Raw genomic sequence first — 12228 nt, 5'->3', positions numbered from 1 at the left:
AAGCAGCTGGAATCTCAACTATGATGTTCCATGTGCTCCCTGGAATGTTAGATTAATATATCAACTATCATTTGGAACCAAAAACATTATCCTGACTTTTTAAAAAAATACACTATGATGTACAAAAGCAAATTCAATTAAGAAAATGTCATATAAGCATTTTGGCTGGCTACTCAGTGGTAGCATCTAGAAAATCATCAGAATTGCATGCCCAAAAGTTCATTAAACAAAAGCCTAGATTCACAGCATTGCTGGGTTGTGAAAACTAAGGGAACACAAGGAGACTTGTGTCTCCTTTTATGACAGATGAACAGGATGAAGTAACAGCTCATGGTCTTCTGATTTAGCAATGAGCACAAAAGTTAATCCCCTTTAACACAAATTAAACTATCCATAAAATCTCTGACATATCCATTTGAGGTAACCAGTTGAAAATTTGACTAATGCAGGTGACATGTACTCATTTCTATTACAGCACATGTTTTGTTCAATTTGTTATTAACCCAAAATTGTACTTTGGTTCTTCTGAAAACTGAGATTTTCATTTGACATTACAGCTTTGCTCATCTAAGGCCATCAATTAAATGTTTCTTTTCAAAATTCAGCTTCCTAGCACATGGAGAAATAAATTACTGAATGAATATTTATATGGCAATTTATCAAATTTGTACCTCAAAAGGTTCTTTAAAGGGAAGATATGCATATTAACTTTTATTTTCTAAAATGGTATTACATACCTGCTTGGAGGCTTCCTGCTTTTGACTTTATTTTTCGGTTCATAATCAGATTCACTCTCTTCACAACTACTTTTATCTCTGCTTCCTTCTATATCAGAATCTGAAGCTGTTCCCGAAATAGAGCCCGATCCAGACATTTGCCAATCTTCACTATTCAGGTTAAAATTACAGAAAAAATATTTAACAAATTTTGAACAGAATGAGAATATATAAATAAAAACATTAAACACTATTGTGTTTCACAAAAAGAATATTACTATCCACCATATTTTGGAGCAATAGTGAACCTAGCAGAAAATTTATTATAAAAGATGTACAGAAAAAGTATGCAAAAAGTTTTAAATATCAAAATATTGCTTTTGAATTTAGTAAACTGAAATGAACAATTAAAATAGTTGTGTAGCTATTTCTATAACTTTTATAACTTTATAAGTTATAGAACTTATAGAACTTTTCAAATTTTCACATGATAATATTTAATCATGAATAACTTAAAATCATTAACATAAAGCATTAATTCTTTACATTGATAACTGCCAAATTTACAATGATAAGTCTAGGGAAAAGTGGCATTTACCTAATATATACTGTTGAGAGGTTGTTTTATATTTCTGAGATTATGGTGTGTGTATGAGGAAAAATAAAAAAAAAATGAAAATGAAAGAAGTTTCTTTGCAAGCTCTTTGCCCTACTTTAAAGTTAAAAAATACAGTAGATTTTTTAAAAATAAAACCAAAAAAGACAAGTTGCTTAACAAAATAGCTATATTCTTCTATAATTCTTACCCATATTAATGATTTTTTAAGGAGCCAAACATATACAAGATATTAACTACAATAAATATTTTTTCTATCTCCAGCAAGCATCACTACCATCAGCATTTGTCCTGAATTTGAATCTGAGGCAGTGGTTCATTCCTGCATTTATAATGGTTTCTACTATTACTATTCTGCTATTACATTTCAGAAATAAAGCAGTTTTGGTATAATTTAAAATGTATTTCTTATATTAAGGGCCTTCAAACTAAAGCCCAGTTTAGAATAAACAGTGTAACAAGTTTCGTCTTACGTTCTCAAACTGTGAGAGGTAGAGCTCCTCCATATTGCATGATGCATCAAGTATTTCTCAACATTTCTTAATAATGACAGTAAGAAAATCTATACTTTCTAGATTTAAAATCAAGAGGTTGGAGGGACAGCACTGCTCTAATTTATTGAAAAGGAACATAAACTAGGCAATAATACGTTAGTTCTGCTGTAGTTGCCTGAGCTTCTCTCATTAGAATGTTTACAAATTCTGACATGATTATAAGATACAACACCAATGAAGAAGTATAAGAATATTATTCCTTGGATAAGAAACAAATATCCCTGAAAATAAACTTGTACTAGTAGGCATGGAGTAAATGAAATAACTTTTATGAAGCAATTTTTTTAATTTCCTACTCTTTATGTTTCTTCCTCTTGATTTCATTGGATGAGTCATCTCCAGAATCCTCACTACTTGATGATTCCTAAACAGTAAGAAATATGTATGAACTTTATTATCACCTTATTAATTTATTAATAATTCATTACATGTATGTTCTGCATGACAAATTTAATATAGTTACTCCAACTACCAAGGAACTGTAGGCTGCAATCAGAAATTAAGAAAACCAACTATAAAGATCCATTAAAAGGCAACTGGATCAAAGCCCCTAAAAATTATGCTGTCAATGACTTTAACTTTAACTTTAATGATTGAAGCATATTAATCAGAATCATGAATAAATAGATTTGCTAAGCAATTTTAAAGATGCATTGCCATTCCAAGTTAAGGAAATAATTATTATCTACACAGCTTCTAGTCATAAATCTGAAATGTAACTTTTCTTTGATGAGAATCATTCCATTTTTTTTCTTTAATGTATTAAACTGTGTAAAAAAAATGAAATTCCATCATGATTATTTACCTCTTCTGAGTCACTATTTATGGATGCTGCTTTTGACTGCTGTTGCTGTTTCCTGAGCATTGCAGACCTCTGTACAGCAAGAATGCTTGGATTTGATTTCCAAAACTGAAGTGGGATACATATAAAAACATTACAGAATGGTAAGACAATGGCAGCAGTTACTAATATTATTTCTTAATGAATTTTTTAGTTAGATAAGAGTCCAGATTATTTCTTATTTTACTGAAGAGCATTAGGCAATGAAGTAAATCAGCAAATAGCTGGAATGTAGGTAGAAATATCATTCCTACAGTGAAAATAACCTAACAGAAATAATAAAGGACAAACATGTTTACCACATGGAGGACCCATTTCTCCACTATCTTCAATAAACAGTGCTTTCTGAGTAGCGAGTGAGTTGCTTTGGGGCTAATCCTAAAATTTAGGTTGGCCCACAAATTAGTTATTATTGTAAAACGTTACTTGCCTCCACTCCAAAATGTGTACCACAATTATAGGAGATCTACTGAATTTAAAAGGGCATTATCTAATCAGAGTTTATGGAATCTATTTAAGTTACCGCAATCTGCAGAATTGGGAAAATATTTATGGGATATTAATAGTTAGTGACCTTTTAAGTATATAAATCTAAGTGTGTTTAACCAAATGGTTCAAGGGAGTGGTTAATACCTTTTTATGGAAGAGAATTATTTCTACTTCTTTGAAAGATCCCATTTTCAAGTTACTATCCTTTTTTAGACAAATAGAGTGTAGCCAGCAGCTACAAGAATGCTTATAAAAATACATTTATCTACGATCAATGTCAATCTGACTTCAGCCTAGATGCAACAATGAAACATTTGTAGCTGCTATAACTAATAATTTTGCACTAGAAAGTGCTACATATAAATGATTACGTATGAATTACTATTACAATTATCAATATCCAAACACTCATCCTCAGTGGCACACAAAATTGCATGCTAAATTTATATGGAAACATCCTACTTCTGGTCCCAATTCATAGTTTAGTAATTAGGATTAGAATCTTTTTAGCAAATGATCTTTATGAAAATGATCACTCCTCTGACCTTTACGTTATCTTGTTCTAAAATCTACTTCAAGACATAATTATTTAACTGGACATTTACTGAGTAAATGAGTGCCCTAGAACCAGACTGCTTTCCCATGCCCACTGTTTTATTATATACAATTTTAATATAAACAAACAACATTTGGACTTTTTTTAGGTATGAATTCATTTGGAAAAAAGGAATATAAGAATAAATTCAGTAAGACAGCAACATATGAGCTTCTGAACATAAGCAAATAGAAATCTTATTGTATTACAGTAAACAATTACCATAACAACACTCACCTGGTTCAAATATTTCTTCAATATTTATTTTAAACAGTTATCTACTTTAAAAAAACAAAACTCCCATAGTATCATCAGGTATGCTCAACTAAAGTATCTATTGCAAAATAATTTCCAAAGCTCAATTTTTATTACTTTTGTCAGTAATCTATATACAAAAAAATCTATATAAGATTTTTGAAGCTTATAAGGAATGTTAAAATTGATGCTGTGTTTGTTTAAAAGGAAATAAAGTTTTATGCTGTAACTTCAAACAGCTACTAAGCATTGAAACAAAATCAAATCACTCTTAAAAATACTTCCACTAGGCCACCTTTCTTGTGCCACATTTAGTACGTCTATCTTTTAAACAAAATTTCACAAAAGCTATTTTCAACAGAAACTTTTAATCACGGGCTTGTTAAATGCAAGTAAACAAATTAGATAATTCTACATCAACTTTTTTTCTCTTACTTGTATAGGAACAAAGAATATTAAATAGGGCTCATTCAACACATTATACTATAACAGTATTTCAAGTGATAAAATCTCTCCTCGGGAAGGAGGGATTGGAGATATCTTGCAAGGTAACTTTAAGAACTATTTTAAGCATCAGTCAAAGTTGCTCAGATCCTTCTCCATTTGGCATTAGATGGGTAGGTTTTATAGAAGTATCTGAGGCATGGTCTTTGCAGCTTATCTGGGAAGCGATTCACCCAGTTAGCCCAGAGGAAGTACACAGGGTCCTTGGAGCTATAAGCTCTATCATCTGTTGTTAAGATTCTTGTCCTTCATGTCCCCCAAGGTTCATTAAGACCAGCCAGGCGATGGCATGTAGTTGTGTTCTTGTTTAGTGAATGCTTCTTTTAGAGAGGCATGTTCTGCCTGCTTTTGAAGCAATGGTTCATTAGCTTCTTAAAAAACTATCTTTCAATCAAATTGTATTGGACAATTTTTGTCCAGTTTCTAAGCTTCTCTTTTAGGAAAATTTGGGAATGAAGGTAATATATTATGGGTACTCTAGAGGAAGTGGACCTGGACCATTTTCAGTCGGGATTCAGGCCAGGTTATAATATCAAGAAAGCATTGGCTGTACTTGTGGATGACCTCAAGAAGGCTTGAGATGGATTACTTTGTGGGGTGTTTTAAGGTTCCCTCTACTTCTATTTAAAATCTACATAAAACCCCTGGATGAAGTTAGCCCTCAGAGGAAAAACCATCAATTGTCAGCTTTATATTCATTTTTGTCACAAGTGACATTGTCAAGTAGTTTGAGGCTTTGAGTGTACAATGGGAGGGAACAAGTTAACCTTAGTTCATTCAAGTTCAACCTGAGTTAAAACAAAACCTGGTGATTCTTCATCTTTAACACTTGATAGGTAACCTTCCCCCAGAATTGGTGTGCAACTTGGGGGTCCTTCTGGAGCTCTCCAGCTCTTCCTGGAGAGGTTTTTTATAGATTGGTTTTATAAATATATTGCACCCTTTACTAGACTGGAAGGCTCTGCTCACTGTCATTCATACCTTAATCACTTCACGGTTGCATTACTAAAATGCATTTTACCATAGGGTTGTTCTTGAAGCGCACTCAGAAGTTTCAATTAGTGCAGAATGCAGTAACACATGGGCACTTAGAAGCTGCAAAATTTGCCAGTAAAAGCACCAATGTGTGATCCAACACGTTTCTGGGTATAATTCAATTTGCTCATTATTACTATTATCTTTAAAGGCCTATTTGGCACAGCCAGGTATTTGTGGGACTGTCCATCTTTTAGGGTTTATATCCATTTCACCAGATGCTACAGGTGGTTGGGACATCTCAGGTTTTTGTCCCCTCATACTGTATTATTTTAATTGATTCTGAGTTGTTATATTGTTTTTATATATTTTATATATTTATTTATGTATTTTAAAGCAAAGTAACTATTAAATTCCCAGTTTTGTTTCATATGCTCAGTTAATACAGTATCAATTTAAAATAGTGTCAAATAATTCATTCATTATACCTCAGCTCCATCAACCTTTGGATGTTTAGCTTGGACTTTCTTTTCCTTGGATGTGTCAGACTCTGATTCTGATTGACTGCCAGACTCTGAACCAGAATCTGAATCACTGCTTCCCGACCGGCTGCTACTTCCATTGCTACTGCTTCCAGAACTTGAACCAGATCCAGATCCAGATGCTGACCCAGAATCATCATCTGATTGGCTGCAATTATAAGTTTAGAATTAGGAAAGCTAGGAAAAGGCAATAAACAAATGTTTATTTGTAATTTTAAAACTTCTCAAATAGAGTTAAAACAGAACATATAGATCTTAAGTGAGTTACATCTTAGATTGGGACTTCCATGAAATCGATGTCAATCTATTCAAACATTCCAATTCAAATAGTAAATTAAGTGTTTGAATAGTTGTTCTAGAAAATGGAGAAGACACAGCACTGAATGATTTCAGGCATCATGTTGCTAAGCAACTGAGCACTTCATTCTGAACATAGTAATATTAATAGCAGCAAAGGGAACATTGGCTTAATTTTTCCTCCCATAATCTGGTTACCATGCTACTCATGAAATAATTCTCTTCCTCTAGAATTAGCATGGAAGCACAGTGATCCTCTGCCAGCCTTCATTTGAAGCTTGTTTTTATGGTAATCATTGGGAGGTTAAAGTGTTTTTGCAAGTCAGTAATTTGGGGAAGCTTATTTATAGTTGCTTTATATTTCAGTTTCTTATATGCAGCTTTGTAACACAAACATACCAGTAAATAAAAGCAACTGAGTGACTGGCTGTATTGATTTGTGTCAAGTTTGATCAAATCTATCCCAAGAAATTTTCACAACACAGCAACTAAAAACACTATTTTGCAAAAATGCACTATTATCTTTCCAATATAAAGCAGACATATTCAGAATATTCAACAGAATGTATGCTTATATATAAGGGAGATTTGTCTGTCCATCTGTCCCCATCCATGAAAAAAAAATAGTAAAGCAGAAATAAACAACATGATGCTCAACGGTAATACACTATGTCCCTAAGCACTTCCCTTGATGCTAGCCATGCTCCTTATCTTATTAAACTTATAAAAAATATTTGCAAACATTAAACACGATGTCAGAATGTTATAAAATAAAGTATTAGCATCTAATTCCAATATTCATTTGCAGGAACGTGTTTGGCTCTGATACCCTCATGCTGGTATAATAGAGAAGAACCCAAAGAGTCAGAATAGAAGAGAAAGAACTGGAAAAAATTGCAAAGTACAAAGAGTTGCAAATAGAAATAGAACTACTGTGACAAAAAGAAAGCAAAGATAATACCAATAGTAATAGTTGTCTTGGGGACAATTCCCAAAAAAACTAGAGCATCACTTGAACACCATCAGCAAACAAAAGCACCATCAATCAACAAAAGCACCATCAACCAACTGCAAAAAGACAGTTTTACTTGGAACAGCTTATATATTGTGATGATACATTTAACACCATCAAACAACATAGCATTTGTCTATCTTTGTGAAGAGATATGTCTTCAAGGATCTCCAAAATACCAACAATTCTAAACTTTTTTAGACTTCTGTTTTTATGAGTGCCAGTTGCCATGGCAAATACAGTGATTTGGAAACCACATCTAAAACATTTAGAGTAGAAGTATACAATGTGAGGCTTATGGAAACTTGCGGTCTCCAAAAGCCTAAAATTCAGCTCCAGCAACCTCAAATATTATTACAATGCTTAAAGTGATTGAAAGAAGAAAGAATTAAATACACAGCCAACAAATAATCAGAGTAGGTACCGTATATACTCGAGTATAAGCCGATCCGAATATAAGCCGAGGCACCTAATTTTACCACAAAAACTGGGAAAAACTATTGACTCGAGTATAAGCCGAGGGTGGGAAATGAGGCAGCTACTGGTCAATGTAAAAAATAAAGATAGAGCCAAGTAAAATAACATGAATATTTATTTGAACGAAAAACAATAAAAGTGCAAAAGGGGGAAGGAGGATTCCCAGCTTTAGAAAATTTAGAACTACGCCGCCTTTGGTATGACCTGAGCATAGCTCATAAAATTATCTGCTACAATGTACTTCCTATCAATGACTACTTCAGCTTCAACCACAACAATACACGAGAACACAATAGATTCAAACTTAAAAGTGAACCTCTCCAATCTAGATTGCAGAAAATGTGACTTCAGTAACAGAGTTGTTAATGCCTGGAATGTGCTACCTGACTCTGGTCTCTTCCCAAAATCCCCAAAGCCTTAACCAAAGACTATCTAGTATTGACCTCACCCCATTCCTAAGAGGTCTGTAAGGCGTGCATAAGAGCACCAGCGTGCCTACCGTCCCTGTCCTAATGTTCCTTTAGTTGTATTCCTTTTATGTATTCAATTCATGCTTATATTTATATAATTATTTAATATGTATTTGACAAAATAAAATGAATGAATGAATGAATAGAATAGAATAGAATAGAATTTTTATTGGCTAAGTGTGATTGGACACACAAGGAATGAATGAATGAATGAATGAGTGAGTGAGTTACTTCAACAACATTGTCTCACAGAAATTGACAATACAACTGCAAGCATGAAAATGAGTCCTCCTTTAGCTTCCAAGGGACCAGGGTGCCTCTGAAGGTCAGTGCTCTAAGCACTAAGAACCCAGCACAAATCTAAGCCTGTATGCACACCAATAGTGAAAATACCCTGCACAGTGTCTCTTGGCAGAGAAGGTTAATTTTCATAGGCGTTGGGGTGGCTCTTTTTTTTTTTTTTGGCAGGGCAATAAGGATCTCTAATATCATTAAACCCAAGTGTGAGGAAAAGACAGCAGCTAAAATGTTAAGGCCAGTTGTGTGACCTTCTCCAATACAGTTGGCCTGGCTGTTTGCCAAAACTTAAAACACCCTCCATCCCCCTCCTGCTAAAGCTTCTTTCTTAAAACAATTGTGGTCTTTGCCTTTCATGTCGCTCAACCTTTCACCTGCCAGGTTCCTAGCCCTTCACCCTTGACCCACTGCTGTGTTTGCTTAGCATTGTGCCAATCGACTTTAGAAGTCTGTGTGTGTGTGTGTGTGTGAGAGAGAGAGAGAGAGGAGGGAGGAGGGAGTGCAAAGGGGAAGGAGGATTCCCAGCTCTAAACAAAGGAAATCCCGGAATGCCAGCGAAAGGCGGTGCTCGCGTTCCTCCTCCCTTGCTCAAAAGCCCCAATAACCTTCACCAGCAAGGCAGACCCCCACGGGAAGGAAGGGGCAGGCTGACTCACGAGCATCTGGCTGAAGAGCAGCTGCTCCAGGTCGCCCAACACGGTGAAGCACGGAGGAGAAGAAAGAATGAAAGAAGGGAGGCGGCCCTCCTTTCTCTCTCTCTCTCTTCCAGCGCCATGGAACAGAAGGGGACTAGGGCGCGCACACACACGCCCAGCTTCTGAAGCACGGAGGGAGAAGAAAGAATGAAAGAAGGGGAGGAACGGCCCCTCCTTTCTCTCTCTCTCTCTCTCTTCCAACGGGAAAACGCTCTTTCGCTTGCGGGGGAGAGGAGGGAGGGAGGGAGGGAGGTTGGCTTGCTTATTCAACCCTTCCTGGCTAGCCATCCAGCCCTTCCCAGGAGAAGGCGAGGAGTTTTGGGCGAGCGACCTTTTTGCTAGAAAGCGGCAGCTGCTGCCCCAACACCACCAGTTGGGGCGGGAGCCGGGTGAGCTGCAGTAACTCCCGCCAGGCTATGCATTGGCGCGGGGAAGCCCTGGCGGTGCAGTCCTTCTCGGCTGAGGGAGGGAGGGTTTTCCCCCCCTCTTCTCTCTCCCGTTGCGCCTGAACATCTGCCTAGCAACAATGACGACACGGGGAGAACCTTTTTTTCTACTGGTTGAGCTTGGCCAATCGCCGGCTTGCTCTGAGTTGCTGCATTGTTTGTTCACCCGGGGCGTCTCCAATTTACCAGAAAGCGGAACGCGAGTTTGAGGGTCGCGGGCGGGATGGCGCTGCGCTCTGCGCCGCCGCGAGAGCCACCCCAAAGGCCAGAAGAAAAGGTCATTCCATCGAGTAATGGGCGGCTCCTTCCTCTCCGCCACCCATGCTGTGCGAGCCCGGCTGGGCTGCAACCCCGCCGCCGCTCCTTCCTCAGCCTCCGGGGCTCGCGCTCTAGCAGCCGCCAGCTCAGGCGGACTCGGCAGCTCCCCATCAGCACTCGCCGCGGCGCGATTCGGGCAGGAGGTCGGGCTCGCTCCGTGGCGGTGGTGGCGGCGGCGGCAGCGGCGCCACCGCCACGGAGCAAGCCCGACTCCTCCTGCCCGAATCGCGCCGTGCGAGTGCTGATGGGGAGCTGCCGAGTCCGGCCTGAGCTTGGCGGCTGCTAGAGCGCGAGCCCCGGGAGGCTGAGGAAGGAGCGGCGGCGGCGGGGTTGCAGCCCAGCCGGGCTCGCACAGCATGGGTAAGGCGGGGGAGGAAGGGGCCGCTCCATTACTCGATGGAATGACCTTTCTTCTGGCCTTTGGGTGGCCCTCGCGGCGGCGAGCTCGCACGGTCGGGAAACCCTCCCTCCCTCAGCCGAGAAGGCTGGCGGCTCCCCTGCCCAGCCCTCTCACTGCACCACCAGGGCTTCCCCGCGCCAATGCACAGTCCGCCAAGTTTGCGCCGTCCGCCCACCAGACACGGGAATGGGGGCCGGCCTGGGGGCGACAAATCCCGAGACCTCGGCGGGCCGCTCCCGTCCCTCCATGGGAGTCCGTTCGGTACCCCTCCTGTGCGGGGTTCCCGAGCGTGAACTCGAGTATAAGCCGAGGGGACGTTTTTCAGCACAAAAAACGTGCTGAAAAACTCGGCTTATACTCGAGTATATACGGTACATTTAATTATATGTAAATGAAAATTATAGTATATTTATTTCTAAATGGTGTTATTAACAAGATATAGTTGTCTTCAGGTTATTTCTAGAAAAATGAGAAAAGAGTAATCTAAAATATCTTTGATTTCTGTGAATTATTTGAATATTGTTTTACAAGTTAGGTTTCACAAAGAGAAAACAGGATACAGGGACGCCAAGTTGATCTGAAGCAATAAGAAAGACAAAGTCCAGACAGCAAAAACCAGGTAAAGGTGAGAGGTTGCTTTCCACACATCTGTTCACTCTGAAGGACTAAGTCAAAAGTGGGAAGCCCCTAGCAACAAGGGTGGGACTCAACAATTATGACAGACTCAGTCCTCCAATCTGAACGGATGAGTACAACCCATGCCTGGCTGCTGTCTCCACCATTATGAAGAAAACAGGATACAGGGATACCGGTCCTTACTATTTCATGCATTTTCACAATGGCAAGCTATGATGGGAAACTATTATTATTGGGACATGTAACTTCAAAGTATACAATAACGATAGCCAAAAATAAGATACAGATGAGAACAGTTTAGCTCCTTTCATCCCTTTCACTCCTAAAACTGCTCCACTGAGAGGATTCCTCCTTTCCACCACCAAAAATATACCTTAAAGATATGTATCTTAAAAATATATATATATGTGTGTGTGTGTGTGTGTGTGTGTGTGTGTGTGTGTGTGTGTGTGTGTGTGTGTTTTCCTGTTGGTGGAGGATGGCACTCAAAATTCCATGAAAACAAGAAATCTAGTGAGATTATGATATGAAGAACACATCTTTCAAAAGGAGCTTTAGAAGAAGCAAAATGTTAAGCTTACATGATAAATGAAGAAACAGGACCAGACAGCCATTCTGCCCAATGGGCACCTGCTATCAAAGACAGGTATTATATGTTCCTGGCTAATATACCACAATTAGGGGCCTCTGGTGGCTCAGCAGACTAAGTCTGTCTGTTATTAACACAGCTGCTTGCAATTACTGCAAGTTCAAGTCCCACCAGGCCCAAGGTTGACTCAGCCTTCCATCCTTTATAAGGTAGGTAAAATGAGGACCCAGATTGTTGGGGGCAATAAAAGTTGACTTTGTATCTAATATACAAATGGATGAAGACTATTCCTTATTCCAGTGTAAGCCGACAATAGTCTTCGGAGAAGGGCGGGATATAAATTCAAATAAAAAAAAATCTTTCAGGAAAAAATAAGAATTATGCACACTTGAATCCATGTAGAAAACATTGCCACCTAAATCTCATGTCCTAATATAGCCCACTTGAAAGTATATGTTTATAGAAAAAAATCCCAAAATCTAATTTGTGCAATTCATGTCAGAC

At 38.4% G+C, this 12228-nt stretch overlaps 1 protein-coding gene across 2 annotated transcripts in view; it reads right to left on the bottom strand.

The window, feature by feature from the left end:
* The window catches only part of CHD1 (chromodomain helicase DNA binding protein 1), a 67707-nt gene that overhangs the window by 40223 nt on the left and 15256 nt on the right, over window positions 1-12228 (bottom strand). For both annotated transcript variants that reach the window (XM_058169549.1, XM_058169550.1), the window contains exons 3-6: window positions 6034-6235; window positions 2692-2796; window positions 2183-2250; window positions 738-887 (exon numbers count right to left, since the gene is read on the bottom strand). In XM_058169549.1, the coding sequence (XP_058025532.1) occupies window positions 738-887; window positions 2183-2250; window positions 2692-2796; window positions 6034-6235 (525 nt within the window). The remainder of the gene's footprint in view (window positions 1-737; window positions 888-2182; window positions 2251-2691; window positions 2797-6033; window positions 6236-12228) is intronic.

This window comes from Ahaetulla prasina, chromosome 2, assembly GCF_028640845.1.
Source record: "Ahaetulla prasina isolate Xishuangbanna chromosome 2, ASM2864084v1, whole genome shotgun sequence".
Taxonomy (NCBI): Eukaryota; Metazoa; Chordata; class Lepidosauria; order Squamata; family Colubridae; genus Ahaetulla; species Ahaetulla prasina.
The sequence above is the reverse complement of the archived record's forward strand: the minus strand, read 5'-3'. Positions and strand labels throughout refer to the sequence as shown.